The 18,222-nt window shown below is 41.4% G+C and overlaps 1 protein-coding gene across 1 annotated transcript; it reads right to left on the bottom strand.

The window, feature by feature from the left end:
* Positions 1-13,482: 13,482 nt before the first annotated feature.
* Positions 13,483-14,596, bottom strand: LOC306919218 (caspase-8-like; the record flags this gene model as incomplete). Its single annotated transcript, XM_079532038.1, has 3 exons — positions 13,483-13,615; positions 13,996-14,390; positions 14,480-14,596. The coding sequence occupies 3 exons, from the start codon at positions 14,594-14,596 to the stop codon at positions 13,483-13,485; spliced, it is 645 nt and encodes a 214-aa protein (XP_079388164.1).
* Positions 14,597-18,222: the final 3,626 nt, after the last annotated feature.

Here is an 18,222-nt window from a genome sequence, read left to right as displayed (position 1 = left end):
AAGAGTATTGTTTGTTGTTTGGTTGGTAAAAGGACAAACATTGTTTGGGATCAAACAAACATTCCCAGGTCCTCATGTAAACAGACGGCCGAGACTAACAAATCGGGTACAGTAACATAAATAAACTAATTCGGCAGATTACACACAAAGTATTCTACGCTCTAATTGTGATGTTACTTATGTTATTTATACTACTACCCCAATGAACCATATTCCTATAGTAGAATGGTTAGAGTTGGCGCCTAGTAAACACAGGGCCCGAGTTCTCGCCCCAGGGGCGGCATAAGCCTTTTTCCCAAACAAACAAACATCATACCCATTTGAGCCACTGACCACCATTGTGAGAGTCAAATGGGTGGTCCGTGGCTCAAATGCTGAATAGAATGGACCTTTTGACCAGATGTGAAATGTATTTCGTTTGTTTGGTTGGTAAAAAGGAAATAGACTAATGCCTCGTCCGGGGCGAGAACTCGAGCCCTCGTGCTTACAAAGCGGGGACTATAACCAGTCCACTACACACAGTTTAACATTTGTATAGAAACTTAATATATATAAACAACATAACAAGTAACAACAACAAAAACAGTTGAGTATTAAAGTAACATTAATTATTTACCTGCAGACGGAGAGCACGATGGGTGATGTGGCACTTTCAACAAACTGATCAAACCCGCGTCTGCGCCTTATTTGAGGGGGGAGTCACTTCCTTCCGGTGTGAGGCTCCGCCCACGAGTTTTTCCCGCGAGTTTGTGTAGTCATTTGTAGTCATACTACGTTACATCCGGGTCCTAGTCCGCACCATCTCCCGTCCGCTTCTCATTGTAAACAGCAACGCGTGAATCTTTTTACAATGACGTTATTTTTCAGAAAGGAAGCCATTGATGGATAACATGGGTCTTAATGCTTCCAACCCGAGTAGAATTATTAATCTAACTTTTACAAGTGTCTATGACAAAGAAAATATATGACGTGGAAGCTTCCTTGAGTAAGACCCAGAGGTGGCTATGGAAGAGCGGGTTACGTCACGGATTAAATAGTCAATACAGAAAGTGATCCCGATCCTGACAGTGTCCTCAGTGGTCTAGCGGTCTAGATACGATACTATGAACCTGAACTTTATAACTTCATGGGTTCAAACCCCTCTGATGTTTTTCCAACAAACACGGATTACTTGTTTTTGTGAGGTTATGGTTAGGGCTAGTTTGACACGGCTAGTCCATGGTCCACGGAGCCCCTATTTAATGGCATTTCTATCTCTGGGACCCACAATTTATATTGTAAAAATCAAGGTTAATTTAACTCTGAGGGTGTACAAATGGAACATTCTGGCGGATTCTTTAGCTCAACGGCCCTAGTGCTGATGAACCACTACGGAGGTAATGACATTTCTCAACGCGCTGTGGCGCTATTCCGCATTTCACTGCCAACTGACTTTTTTTTTTTTCCTCTGCTGTTCTTCTTCATCACCTTTTAGTTCCTTTATCACAGCGAAAAATCAAACCAAGCAATGACTAGCTGACTATATATATCTCGCGTTTTTTGGCGTTTTATATTTTTTTGGACGACATTAAGACCTGGATTTATAATTTTATATTCATGCCCCAGTGTTTACTCCACATACATTCAATGAAGACCCGAGCAGCAGCAGCAGCAGCAGCAGCAGCAGCAGCAGCAGCAGCAGCAGCAGCAGCAGCAGCAGCAGCAGCACTGACAGGTGAAATATCTTTTCTTCACCATAGAAACGCCACTAAAGACATGGTGTAACATTGTCTATAAATTGGCTGATTTCTTTTTTTATTTTGCACATATAGATCGTTTTCTGACATTCCAAAGGAAACGTTTTAATGCTTTACTGTCTTGGTGATTTGGTGAATATAGTGGATTAGTTTTTAGATCAATCAGGGATTTGTAAATACTGTACTGGGCTGACTGTTACTGTACATGTGTGTATAATGGGGCTGAACACATAGCAACCAGACTGTTACTGTACATGTGTGTATAATGGGGCTGAACACTGCATAGCAACCAGACTGTTACTGTACATGTGTGTATAATGGGGCTGAATGCTGCATAGCAACCAGACTGTTACTGTACATGTGTGTATAATGGGGCTGAACACATAGCAACCAGACTGTTACTGTACATGTGTGTATAATGGGGCTGAATGCTGCATAGCAACCAGACTGTTACTGTACATGTGTGTATAATGGGGCTGAACACATAGCAACCAGACTGTTACTGTACATGTGTGTATAATGGGGCTGAATGCTGCATAGCAACCAGACTGTTACTGTACATGTGTGTATAATGGGGCTGAACGCTGCATAGCAACCAGACTGTTACTGTACATGTGTGTATAATAGGGCTGAACGCTGCATAGCAACCAGACTGTTACTGTACATGTGTGTATAATGGGGCTGAACACATAGCAACCAGACTGTTACTGTACATGTGTGTATAATGGGGCTAAACGCATAGCAACCAGACTGTTACTGTACATGTGTGTATAATGGGGCTGAACGCTGCATAGCAACCAGACTGTTACTGTACATGTGTGTATAATGGGGCTGAACGCTGCATAGCAACCAGACTGTTACTGTACATGTGTGTATAATGGGGCTGAACGCTGCATAGCAACCAGACTGTTACTGTACATGTGTGTATAATGGGGCTGAATGCTGCATAGCAACCAGACTGTTACTGTACATGTGTGTATAATGGGGCTGAACGCTGCATAGCAACCAGACTGTTACTGTACATGTGTGTATAATGGGGCTGAACGCTGCATAGCAACCAGACTGTTACTGTACATGTGTGTATAATGGGGCTGAACGCATAGCAACCAGACTGTTACTGTACATGTGTGTATAATGGGGCTGAACGCTGCATAGCAACCAGACTGTTACTGTACATGTGTGTATAATGGGGCTAAACGCATAGCAACCAGACTGTTACTGTACATGTGTGTATAATGGGGCTGAACGCATAGCAACCAGACTGTTACTGTACATGTGTGTATAATGGGGCTGAATGCTGCATAGCAACCAGACTGTTACTGTACATGTGTGTATAATGGGGCTAAACGCATAGCAACCAGACTGTTACTGTACATGTGTGTATAATGGGGCTGAACGCTGCATAGCAACCAGACTGTTACTGTACATGTGTGTATAATGGGGCTGAACGCTGCATAGCAACCAGACTGTTACTGTACATGTGTGTATAATGGGGCTGAATGCTGCATAGCAACCAGACTGTTACTGTACATGTGTGTATAATGGGGCTGAACGCATAGCAACCAGACTGTTACTGTACATGTGTGTATAATGGGGCTGAACGCTGCATAGCAACCAGACTGTTACTGTACATGTGTGTATAATGGGGCTGAACGCATAGCAACCAGACTGTTACTGTACATGTGTGTATAATGGGGCTGAACGCTGCATAGCAACCAGACTGTTACTGTACATGTGTGTATAATGGGGCTAAACGCATAGCAACCAGACTGTTACTGTACATGTGTGTATAATGGGGCTGAACGCATAGCAACCAGACTGTTACTGTACATGTGTGTATAATGGGGCTGAATGCTGCATAGCAACCAGACTGTTACTGTACATGTGTGTATAATGGGGCTAAACGCATAGCAACCAGACTGTTACTGTACATGTGTGTATAATGGGGCTGAACGCATAGCAACCAGACTGTTACTGTACATGTGTGTATAATGGGGCTGAACGCTGCATAGCAACCAGACTGTTACTGTACATGTGTGTATACTAGGGCTGAATGCTGCATAGCAACCAACAGACGACTAATAATGACTCATAGGACTATGTATCAGTGATCAGTGTTTACTTATAGACCTTACTACAAAAGACCCCATGTTTTATTTCATATGATTTGAAATGTATTTGAGTTTAAAGGTCTGATTTGTTGAAAATAGCTGATCGACAATTGCTCGTAGATCGGCTAGTTTCAAATAGCCGATGTGTATAGGGTTTATAGTGGATATAGCTGAAGTTGATGCTATATTAAAAAAACACAACACAAAATCCGGGGATCCCTGGGGGTCCCCGGACCCCAGTCTGAGACTCACTGTGCTATTGTTGTTATTATAGGTCAGTCAGTAAACACTGAAGTTGGTGCCTTCATGAAAGTAAGGATAGCACTCAATCCATTGATTCACAATACCAGCATGCACTTTTAATTATAATACATGAAGCAGACAGCCCTGTGATTAAACCTTTAATTATATTACATGAAGCAGATAGCCCTGTGATTAAACCTTTAATTATATTACATGAAGCAGACAGCCCTGTGATTAAACCTTTAATTATAATACATGAAGCAGACAGCCCTGTGATTAAACCTTTAATTATATTACATGAAGCAGATAGCCCTGTGATGAAACCTTTAATTATAATACATGAAGCAGACAGCCCTGTGATTAAACCTTTAATTATAATACATGAAGCAGACAGCCCTGTGATTAAACCTTTAATTATAATACATGAAGCAGACAGCCCTGTGATTAAACCTTTAATTATATTACATGAAGCAGATAGCCCTGTGATTAAACCTTCAGCATTACACTGCAACCACACTGTGGCTACCTTTTTATTCACAATGCAGTTATTGTACTCCTAATATATCATGTGTAGTCTAGCTCTGGTCCATAGCTCTAATATATCATGGTGTAGTCTAGCTCTGGTCCATAGCTCTAATATATCATGGTGTAGTCTAGCTCTGGTCCATAGCTCTAATATATCATGGTGTAGTCTAGCTCTGGTCCATAGCTCTAATATATCATGGTGTAGTCTAGCTCTGGTCTATGGAAAAGAGCTAGCTGTAGTCAGCACAGTAGATTCATATTTCAATCGATCTGGGGCGTTAACATTGTGCCAAACTGTGTTCAATTAATTGCCTCTTCTGCTACATTAAACAGCAGTTACTTATTATTGAGACTAAGGCTTCATGCACACCTACACAACAAATGTTCGGTCCGTGTGCGATGTCCGATTGCTGTTTGATTGCTGCTCTAATTCATTTTCAATGGTTTGACCAAACATTTTTTTTTGATGAGGGGGGAGTGTTAAACAAAGTTCATCACAGCCCCAGCATTGTAGACCACCACTGTAATAGCACCACTGACGAGGGAAATCAAAAGAATGGCGACGGACACAGACAGCTCAGGTTCACAGCTCCACAGGACGCTGTCCTCACAGACAGCTCAGGTTCACAGCTCCACAGGACGCTGTCCTCACAGAAAGTGAGGCTTTTTATTGAACACACCCAAATCACATACACGCCCACCGCAGGTGGCTCTGATCAGTGTTCAATTACTCATAAACAAGCATCAAAACAATAATAGTTTGCCTCTGTACATAATAGAAGTTACAAGCGACATGTGATCTAATAAAGTGGTATTTTGTGTCGATCTGCTTACATCTTTGTCGGCTTACAGGATTTTGCCAAAACAATTGTTCCCTGGTTGTCCTCATAAACCATAGATGTACCATAATCATATTTGTCAAGATCTTTCAAAAGCAATTTCAGATATAGACACTCTTGGATTGTTGCAGCTAGTGCCATATATTCTGCTTCACACGTGGACAGTGCGACAGTGGGCTGCTTTTTGGTTTTCCAAGAAACCAGACTGTTTGGATAGGCCAATACAATAACCAGTAGTACTTCTGATAGGCCAATACAATAACCAGTAGTACCTCTGATAGGCCAATACAATAACCAGTAGTACCTCTGATAGGCCAATACAATAACCAGTAGTACTTCTGATAGGCCAATACAATAACCAGTAGTACTTCTGATAGGCCAATACAATAACCAGTAGTACCTCTGATAGGCCAATACAATAACCAGTAGTACTTCTGATAGGCCAATACAATAACCAGTAGTACCTCTGATAGGCCAATACAATAACCAGTAGTACTTCTGATAGGCCAATACAATAACCAGTAGTACCTCTGATAGGCCAATACAATAACCAGTAGTACTTCTGATAGGCCAATACAATAACCAGTAGTACCTCTGATAGGCCAATACAATAACCAGTAGTACTTCTGATAGGCCAATACAATAACCAGTAGTACCTCTGATAGGCCAATACAATAACCAGTAGTACTTCTGATAGGCCAATACAATAACCAGTAGTACCTCTGATAGGCCAATACAATAACCAGTAGTACTTCTGATAGGCCAATACAATAACCAGTAGTACCTCTGATAGGCCAATACAATAACCAGTAGTACATCTGATAGGCCAATACAATAACCAGTAGTACTTCTGATAGGCCAATACAATAACCAGTAGTACTTCTGATAGGCCAATACAATAACCAGTAGTACCTCTGATAGGCCAATACAATAACCAGTAGTACTTCTGATAGGCCAATACAATAACCAGTAGTACCTCTGATAGGCCAATACAATAACCAGTAGTACCTCTGATAGGCCAATACAATAACCAGTAGTACTTCTGATAGGCCAATACAATAACCAGTAGTACCTCTGATAGGCCAATACAATAACCAGTAGTACCTCTGATAGGCCAATACAATAACCAGTAGTACTTCTGATAGGCCAATACAATAACCAGTAGTACCTCTGATAGGCCAATACAATAACCAGTCCAGTAGTACTTCTGATAGGCCAATACAATAACCAGTAGTACCTCTGATAGGCCAATACAATAACCAGTATTACCTCTGATAGGCCAATACAATAACCAGTAGTACCTCTGATAGGCCAATACAATAACCAGTAGTACCTCTGATAGGCCAATACAATAACCAGTATTACCTCTGATAGGCCAATACAATAACCAGTAGTACTGCTGATAGGCCAATACAATAACCAGTAGTACCTCTGATAGGCCAATACAATAACCAGTATTACCTCTGATAGGCCAATACAATAACCAGTAGTACCTCTGATAGGCCAATACAATAACCAGTAGTACCTCTGATAGGCCAATACAATAACCAGTATTACCTCTGATAGGCCAATACAATAACCAGTAGTACTGCTGATAGGCCAATACAATAACCAGTATTACCTCTGATAGGCCAATACAATAACCAGTAGTACCTCTGATAGGCCAATACAATAACCAGTAGTACTTCTGATAGGCCAATACAATAACCAGTAGTACTTCTGATAGGCCAATACAATAACCAGTAGTACCTCTGATAGGCCAATACAATAACCAGTAGTACTTCTGATAGGCCAATACAATAACCAGTAGTACTTCTGATAGGCCAATACAATAACCAGTAGTACTTCTGATAGGCCAATACAATAACCAGTAGTACCTCTGATAGGCCAATACAATAACCAGTAGTACTTCTGATAGGCCAATACAATAACCAGTAGTACTTCTGATAGGCCAATACAATAACCAGTAGTACTTCTGATAGGCCAATACAATAACCAGTAGTACTTCTGATAGGCCAATACAATAACCAGTAGTACTTCTGATAGGCCAATACAATAACCAGTAGTACTTCTGATAGGCCAATACAATAACCAGTAGTACTTCTGATAGGCCAATACAATAACCAGTAGTACCTCTGATAGGCCAATACAATAACCAGTAGTACCTCTGATAGGCCAATACAATAACCAGTAGTACTTCTGATAGGCCAATACAATAACCAGTAGTACTTCTGATAGGCCAATACAATAACCAGTAGTACCTCTGATAGGCCAATACAATAACCAGTAGTACTTCTGATAGGCCAATACAATAACCAGTAGTACTTTGTTATCAGCCGTCCAGTCTGCATCACTGTACGCTTGAATACTCAGTGTTTCACACTTTCTTTGTCAACTGTACCTTTAACCCATTTAGGCCTGACGTCGAAATAAAAAAAACGTTCGCTCTGAAATAATATATATTCAAAGATGTGTGCCGCATTTTTACGATTTAAAAAAAATAGCAGACCTACATGCTCACAAGCTTGTAGATCTGCTATTTCTCAATAGCTAAAGTATAACATAATGCTTAGTTAAGCCATTCTGGACGGGAACCCCTTTTGGTGTTTTAACTAAGCATTATGTTATACTTTAGCTATTGAAAAATAGCAGATCTACAAGCTCATAGCGCGCCACCGAGTGGCACGCTACGAGCTTGTAGGTCTGCTATTTTTGAAAAAACGTGAAAATACGGCACAAATCTTTGAATATATATTCTTTCAGAAGACTTTTTTTTTTATTTCGACGTCAGGCCTAAATGCAGGGTTAAAACACCAAAAGGGGTTCCCGCCCAGAATGGGTTAAGATACCTCATGTTTGACTGTAACCCATTGCTCATCAGTTGGCTCTGCAAAGTATTGTGACAGTTTGCTTACAATATATAACCCAAATCAGGTCTTGTACAAACGGTCAGATAAATGAGGCTACTGACTGCCTCTCTGTATAATCTGACATCAGTCATCATGTCAGTATTATCAGTATAGTTTAGTTTTTGTTCACTAGGTGTTGACCTGGGCTTGCAATCTTGCATGTCAAACCTTTCTATGATTTTTTTTCCACATGAGACATTTTCACACAGTCATCAATCTGGTTAAAATCAATGCCTAGAAAATGTCTAAGTCTGCCCAAATCCTTCATTTTGAACCTTGATGCAAGCTTGTTCTTCACATCTCTCAGAGCATTTTCATCACTTGCAGCAATGATCAAGTCATCAACCCATATTACCATTAACACCTTTTCATGTTCTGTTTCTCTGGTGTAAACACAATGATCGGCTTGATTTTGTACAAAATGAATTTGGGTCAGGTATTCATGTAGAACCTTGTTCCGATTTCTGCCAGATTGTTTTAGCCCATGAAATGATCTTTCTAGTTTACAAACTATTTTTTCCATTGCTGTTGGATTGGACCTCGTAACCCTCTGGTTGTTCCATATAGATCTCACAGTCTATAGGTGCATTCAAGACCTCGTAACCCTCTGGTTGTTCCATATAGATCTCACAGTCCATTCAAGTAGGACCGTAACCCTCTGGTTGTTCCATATAGATCTCACAGTCTATAGGTGCATTCAAGTAGGACCTCGTAACCCTCTGGTTGTTCCATATAGATCTCACAGTCTATAGGTGCATTCAAGTAGGACCGTAACCCTCTGGTTGTTCCATATAGATCTCACAGTCTATAGGTGCATTCAAGTAGGACCTTAACCCTCTGGTTGTTCCATATAGATCTCACAGTCTATAGGTGCATTCAAGTAGGACCGTAACCCTCTGGTTGTTCCATATAGATCTCACAGTCTATAGGTGCATTCAAGTAGGACCGTAACCCTCTGGTTGTTCCATATAGATCTCACAGTCTATAGGTGCATTCAAGTAGGACCGTAACCCTCTGGTTGTTCCATATAGATCTCACAGTCTATAGGTGCATTCAAGTAGGACCGTAACCCTCTGGTTGTTCCATATAGATCTCACAGTCTATAGGTGCATTCAAGTAGGCAGTTTTGACATCCATTTGGTGCAGAATCAGGCTCTCCTGTGCTGCTTTCTGCATCAACACTCTGACACTGGTCAAATTAGCTGTAGGAGAAAAGGTCTCCTCATAGTCAACTCCCATCTTTTGACTGTATCCTTTAGCCACATATCTGGCCTTGTATTTTTCAGACCCATCAATGTTCTGCTTAAAGACCCATCTACCCCCCACTGCTTTCTTATACGCTCAGGTAAATTGGTTAAGGTAAATGTGTTATTCTCTTTAAGCGATTGCATTTCCTCATCCATCGCATGGACCCACTCTTTTGACTTGTCTGAGCTTAAGGCTTCTTTTAAAGTTACAGGTATGTTACATCATTTACATGTCACTCTATAACAGTAATCTATGTTACTCTATAACAGTAATATATGTCACTCTATAACAGTAATCCATGTTACTCTGGACCTGGGGCCCGTTTCACCAAATTTAAAACCGGGATTTAACAGATATCCTGGCTTAATATATCCTGGATCAGCGATTAACCGGTTTCATGAAAGCTGGTTAATCTTGCCAGATTAAGTTTACCAGTTAACCTGGATATGTTGAGGCTTGATTCAGTTTCATGAAAGCAATGCTGCACTAGTTACCATGGAAACTAATGCTGTGGATTTAGCCTGCTCCGGACCAGGCTAACAGCCAGGTTTAACCTAATCCTGATGTCTTTACTGTTCGTTAACCAGTCAATCTGATCACAAACAGATTTTTGCCACACTTATTCAATTATTATGGGTTTATGTTGGCTTGTTTTAATCGGTCTGCATTAAAGGACTAATTTAAGCACTATATACAAAATCAAAGAACCAAAATATATAGGCTGCACAACCTCATCATGACAGCTTGTGGGCTTGTAGATCAGCTGCTTTTGGTGAATGTTCCCCCAGAATAGGTTTGCTGTGGTGCAAGTGGTAAAGACAAAATATTATATTTTAGGTGAAAACATTACTAAATATTACCATTACTCATTGTTTTACAACATATTACCATTGTAACATTTCACCCAATATTGAACCCATGACCCACGGTTCACCAGTCTGGGCAACAACCCCCTTCCCCAAAGGTAGCTCCCTCAGAGGAGGGAGTTATGGCCAAATAGCACCATGATACAATATCGTTATGCTTACAATATTAATCTGAATGAATGTGTTACTAATTTCTGCTTTGATCCATTCAATCATAAATAGTATAAAACTATTCTGATCACGCGCGCACACACACGCACTCACTCACACACACACACACACACACACACACACACACACACACACACACACGCACGCACGCACGCACACAATGTCTTATTCTATATTATTGAGCCAGTTTATACCTTCATACCAAAAATATTAATTAATTTGTCATGGAATTCTGAATCTGCATAATATTGATCTCTTTGTGTAGAAATATAAATGCTCATTATTACTTAATTGACACAAGATGAGGTCAGAAAGATAAGATTAGTTAATAAACCTTTATTATAGATGTTGTATGTACAGTAGGATGTTGTGTGTACAGTAGGATGTTGTATGTACAGTAGGATGTTGTATGTACAGTAGGATGTTGTGTGTACAGTAGGATGTTGTGTGTACTGTAGGATGTTGTATTTACAGTAGGATGTTGTATGTACAGTAGGATATTGTATGTACAGTAGGATGTTGTGTGTACAGTAGGATGTTGTATGTACAGTAGGATGTTGTATGTACAGTAGGATGTTGTGTGTAGTTACTGTACACACATTTACCACATATAGGCCTACTGTACTACAGTAGGCCTATATGATGGTAAATTAAGACGCAAGTAGCTTTATGAATGTGTGAGCAACGAGTCCTTTTTACACCACTAGATGGCAGGACAGGACTGGTAAAAGACAACATGTTGTTCTGAACATCATCATCATCCTACAGACTATGGCATTAGAACCAGGATGGTTTAAAACAGTGGATTTCAACCAGTGGTCCTTGAGGGGGTTCCAGGTCAGGTGGTCCCTGCAGATGAATGATGGAGACTTGGTAACCAAATGGACCCTTATGAGATCTGTAAACTCTAGAGAGTGTACAATTAAACCATTTGGTTTCATGTCACGCTCTCAAGAGTTAAAGTATTTTTAAACAGCAGTATTACTTAATTTACCATTTTCCAATTGTATGGTGGAGAATGTAGAAGAATTGTTATTTTGATCGTTGTAAATTGTAACCTTACAGATTACATTTCCATGCATCATCATAGTCTAATTCCACCAATAATTCAATCCTTTATTTATTTCAGGCCCAGGAGAGATCCATATCAGAAATAAAAACAGAACAATCCAATGAAAATAACAGAAAAAAAAGAGATAAACAGAAACATAAAATCATTCAGATTCTTGAGCAGTGCAGCCGCTCCAATGGACAGCCCTGTCTGTCTGTCTGTCTGTCTGTCTGTCTGTATGTCTGTCTGAAAGGCACTGCTCACTTCACACAAGTGTGATTTGTTTTGTATGTAGCCTCGACCATGACCCAAACATGAACCAAAATTAACATTTTCAAAAGTTACATAATCTACTGTATATACATTATAGAAAAATACAAAACATTTCAGAGCAACCAAAAGGACCCAGGATGGCGTTCCTGAAGGAGACACCCTTTAGTTGTATCTGGTCCTTTAGGGTAGGTTGAAAACAGCTAGTCTCATTCCTTCATTCTGATTGGCTGGTTTCCGTTTAGTAAAAAAATATAATATAAAAATACTATAATCAACTCCTTAGATCAGTTTATATCAATCACAGGTGTGAGAAAAATAAATAAAACATGAATTGAAGAATATCGACATAAAAGGTCTCTACCAACACCTAAAGCTCGCTGGAGATTATACTTGTGACCTTTGAACCCAAACTCCAAAGATCAGGTACATTTCCTTATGGTAATATCAGGGTTCCCACACATTTTTTTACTAATGAATTTCCAAATCTTTTCCAGAATATTTAACCCAATTTCCAGGCCTATAACAATCACTCTTATGTGCAATGCCCAAAGACAGACATGCAGAGTAGCAACAATAAACCAGAGAATATAGAATGCTATAATTCTATTTCAAATGTTGTGCCAAATGTTTTGCTACATCACCTATCCTAGGGCCTAGGATCACGCTGTGAGCTTGTAGATCTGATATTTGTTTTCCTACATCACCTATCCTAGGGCCTAGGATCACGCTGTGAGCTTGTAGATCTGATATTTGTTTTGTATTTACTGGTACACATTAGGCTGCAATCACGCTGCCCGTTTGGCGATAACGACTTATGTTACACATTTCATCTAATGTTATACGTATGTTTTGGAAAACATTTTACATTATAGCCAAAAAACAATGCATAGCCAACTATTTTTCCATGATAAATTCCAGGACCCTTGATAAAATCCAAACCTCGTCCAGGATTGGAAAAGGTTTTTTCTAATTTCAAAATATTTCCAGGAATGTCATGACCGTGGGAAGTTGGGAACCCTGTAATATTAATAATATGGTCATAGAATCAAGAAGGTTTATTTGTCACTAACTTATCCTATATGACAATCTTCTTAGTTCCACGACCACAACTTTGTGTGCAGTTTGGATGGCCAAGTCATAGCCTACAAGTACCAGCAGAGGAATGCTGTTGGAATATACATCCATCCTTACAACACATACAACACATAGCATATACAGCTAATTAATCCTGTTTATAGTAGCTGTAAAAGTCATCAGAGTTACATTGCAGACGTTCTATTGTTCCCATTATTACTAGATTATGGGAAAGCTTTTATATGGATTGGTTTTCATAATGCTGATATTTACTTATAGACAAGTCATGTTTAGGGTTAAGGCACTTTATAAAACAAGATGAGAGTTCCCTCTCGCTACAACCCACTTCACAAACAATGAAAAAAGAAGAAGAAGAAGTAGGAAAAAAAGATCATAAAGAGATTTTCTTTATTCACGTGGAAGCTGTCTGGTTGTCTCAGATTGATTGGAGTTTGAGTGTCTTGGTGAGGGTGTACAGGCACATTCCTGGCATTTGTTTGTAGCCGTCGAACCGTCCTCTGCCCACCTCCCGGTTCACGGCCGTCAGGACGCTGACGATGTCATCTCCTCTGTCAGGAAACAGTGGAGTAGAACGTTACATTAGGAAAATACAACTGAAACCCAGCTCTGGACATTTCATCTATGTTTATTCTGTTGTGAGGAGGATGTGAAAATCACTTCTCAGTGCATTGTGTGTGAGAGCTCATAATAATGGTGAAGAGTGTCCTGTTTGATTTTAATATCCCCTCACAGCAGAATGATTTACATTGCATATCAACAATGTTCCCTTTATTAGTTAATAAATCAGCAATATTCTGTCCCATCACTGGATGATAAAATAGTCTATTGGTACTCTCATCCCATTGGCTTATGTTGTAAACAAAACAATGAAGCATTTAGAACAGAAACATGTATTGTTTTTGATCCACTGATCAAACCTCCGTCTCACCTGACTGCTGCTCTCTCCAGCTGTCCGCACAGCTCCTGGATGTAGATGGAACCTCTCTTAGTGTCCCGGAACGACACGCATGAATCTACAGATGCTATGCCCATCAGGAAGTCTGCGTCGTTTGGAACTCTGTTGTCTTGGAACCACTTCACAGAGTCTTTCTCTAGTGTACTGCATTTGTCGTCCTGTCCCCCGCTGGGTGGCGGGGGTGGCAGCAACAACCCCCGCTGGTAGTCGCTCCCCTGGCACGCCTGGATGAAGAACAGCTTGGGCTTCCCTGCCAAGGTGGGAGCGTTCCTGCTTCTGAAGGGCTCCATCAGTTCTTTGAGCAACACCTGCTTGCCATCCGAACCCAACACGCATCCCATGTCGCCGTGAGACAGCACACACACCACCTGATGTCAGAGAGGCAGAATCAATGTGTGGAAACAGGCCAATGCACAGTAAAATACTGACACCTCTGTAGATGTTGAACACCTCCTACCAAAGCATCTGCCTCCCTGAAATCTTGTCCTCCCAGTTCTTTCAACACACGACGGATGTCATTCGCTGTCTTGTCGGAGCGTACCTCCACCTCAAAGCCCAGCTTGGAGAACACCATTTTCAGTTCCTCTGTGTGACACCATGAGGGGAGGAGAGAGAGAGAGAGAGAGAGAGAGAGAGAGAGAGAGAGAGAGAGAGAGAGAGAGAGAGAGAGAGAGAGAGAGAGAGAGAGAGAGAGAATGTTTTAGACCATTGTGGTACTTTTTTAATGGCCGCCCATAACTAGTGGTCCAAAGCACAAATCATAGATGACAAGTATTGACTGATCAAACAGAAATGAAGATCAGAACAGATCACTAAAGCATGGATACGAACCCTGGTCTTTCAGAGTTCCTGGTCGGTCCTTCAGCTCGTCCACAGTGAATGTCTCGTTGTTGATGATCAGACACGTCCATGGGTCAGTGTGTAGTATTCATGTGTAGTATTCATTCTGTAGGAGACACACACACACACACACACACACACACACACACACACACACACACACACACACACACACACACACACACACACACACACACACACACACACACACACACACACACACACACACACACACACACACAGTGTTTCACCTGCTGAAGAGCTGCTGGTCTGAATCCCTCTCTGTTGTTTCCTCCATTCTGAGCCAACGTCACGTTTCCACATTGTAGCGAACTGGAAACACCTATAATAATAATGATCATTAATATATATATATTAATGACATTAATAAACCTTACAGTATCATCATAACCTCTATTTAAACTCAGAGAACAACGAGGGACAGCCGTGGTAAGAATACAATAGAATCACAGCAGTCACCAATAAATCACTAATTATAAATAAAGCTTGAATCAGTAATGACAGCTCAACTAAAACACAAGATAAATAAAGCATGAATCCGTAATGACAGCTCAACTAAAACACAAGATAAATAAAGCATGAATCCGTAAAGACAGCTCAACTAAAACACAAGATAAATGCATAAAAACAGTTACAATGTTGAAGATAAGAGTAGGAAAAAAAACACATTGACCAGAACTGACCTAATTTACAATTTATGCATTTATCAGATGCTCTTAATCCAGAGTGATTTACAGTAAACAAGAACAACACATCGTAATACATCACATACATAGAAATAGAACAATAGAACAACACATCATAATACATCAAATACATAGAAATAGAATAATAGAACACCACATGGTAATACATCACATACATAGAAATAGAATAATAGAACAACACATGGTAATACATCACATACATAGAAATAGAACAATAGAACAACACATCGTAATACATCAAATACATAGAAATAGAACAATAGAACAACACATTGTAATACATCAAATACATAGAAATAGAACAATAGAACAACACATCGTAATACATCAAATACATAGAAATAGAATAATAGAACAACACATGGTAATACATCACATACATAGAAATAGAACAATAGAACAACACATCGTAATACATCAAATACATAGAAATAGAACAATAGAACAACACATGGTAATACATCACATACATAGAAATAGAACAATAGAACAACACATGGTAATACATCACATACATAGAAATAGAACAATAGAACAACACATCGTAATACATCAAATACATAGAAATAGTCATCATGAATCCTACGTAAACTAAGAACCTAACAGTGGAATATCTATATAATGAAATCATGCATATACTAAATAGTGCTATGTCTACATCTATCTAAGTTACATAAGTTGAGCCTGTCAGAGATGTCAGAGAAGTGATTTATAAACAATAGTAGAAAAACAACACATTGTCCAGAACTGAGCTAATGATGTCATAGAAGTGATGTATAAACATTTTGTGAAGCTCGTTCCAGACACATGTATGTGTGAGACTTTGTAACTTTTTAGGGGACACGGGGAGAACATGTGAGGGTACCTACCCTAGGGGACACGGCGAGAACATGTGAGGGTACCTACCCTAGGGGACACGGCGAGAACATGTGAGGGTACCTACCCTAGGGGACACGGCGAGAACATGTGAGGGTACCTACCCTAGGGGACACGGGGAGAACATGTGAGGGTACCTACCCTAGGGGACACGGGGAGAACATGTGAGGGTACCTACCCTAGGGGACACGGGGAGAACATGTGAGGGTACCTACCCTAGGGGACACGGGGAGAACATGTGAGGGTACCTACCCTAGGGGACACGGGGAGAACATGTGAGGGTACCTACCCTAGGGGACACGGGGAGAACATGTGAGGGTACCTACCCTAGGGGACACGGGGAGAACATGTGAGGGTACCTACCCTAGGGGACACGGGGAGAACATGTGAGGGTACCTACCCTAGGGGGCACGGGGAGAACATGCAAACTCCACACAGAAAGGCCCTTTCGCCAACCCCGCCTCGGGTATGGGCACTGATGACGCGGAGGAGGAAACACGCCGCCAGCGCCCACAGCGTCCCGAGCGGGAATCGAACCCAGGACCTTCTAGCTTTGAGGCGACAACTCAGAGTGTTTAATGACATCAGTAATGATTGACAGGTGTCACTCAGAGGAGAACATGTGAGGGTACCTACCCTAGGGGACACGGGGAGAACATGTGAGGGTACCTACCCTAGGGGACACGGGGAGAACATGTGAGGGTACCTACCCTAGGGGACACGGGGAGAACATGTGAGGGTACCTACCCTAGGGGACACGGGGAGAACATGTGAGGGTACCTACCCTAGGGGACACGGGGAGAACATGTGAGGGTACCTACCCTAGGGGACACGGGGAGAACATGTGAGGGTACCTACCCTAGGGGACACGGGGAGAACATGTGAGGGTACCTACCCTAGGGGACACGAGGAGAACATGTGAGGGTACCTACCCTAGGGGACACGGGGAGAACATGTGAGGGTACCCACCCTAGGGGACACGGGGAGAACACGTGAGGGTACCTACCCTAGTGGACACGGGGAGAACATGTGAGGGTACCTACCCTAGGGGACACAAGGAGAACATGTGAGGGTACCTACCCTAGGGGACACGGGGAGAACATGTGAGGGTACCCACCCTAGGGGACACGGGGAGAACACGTGAGGGTACCTACCCTAGTGGACACGGGGAGAACATGTGAGGGTACCTACCCTAGGGGACACAAGGAGAACATGTGAGGGTACCTACCCTAGGGGACACAAGGAGAACATGTGAGGGTACCTACCCTAGGGGACACAAGGAGAACATGTGAGGGTACCTACCCTAGGGGACACGGGGAGAACATGTGAGGCTACCTAGGCTTCCTTACAGGATTCCCCTCATGCTCCTAACAAACCAAGTTTGAAATAAATTCCCTTTTGTTTATTCCTGTCTCAGTGTCTTTGCCTTTGGGGGCACATTTGGCTACTTAACACTTTGAGCGCAACACAGTGGTTCCCAGGGGTCCCTGAGGGAGTTCCAGGGGGTCCCCAGCTAAATGATAGTTTGGAACTAAATGGACCCTTATGGGTCTGTAACTCTGAGAGTGTACAAATGGACCCTTATGGGTCTGTAACTCTGAGAGTGTACAAATGGAACCAAATGGACCCTTATGGGTCTGTAACTCAGAGAGTACAAATGGAACCAAATGGACCCTTATGGGTCTGTAACTCAGAGAGTGTACAAATGGAACCAATTGGACCCTTATGGGTCTGTAACTCAGAGTGTACAAATGGA

This window comes from Electrona antarctica (genome assembly GCF_951216825.1).
Source record: "Electrona antarctica genome assembly, contig: scaffold_213, whole genome shotgun sequence".
Taxonomy (NCBI): Eukaryota; Metazoa; Chordata; class Actinopteri; order Myctophiformes; family Myctophidae; genus Electrona; species Electrona antarctica.
The sequence above is the reverse complement of the archived record's forward strand: the minus strand, read 5'-3'. Positions and strand labels throughout refer to the sequence as shown.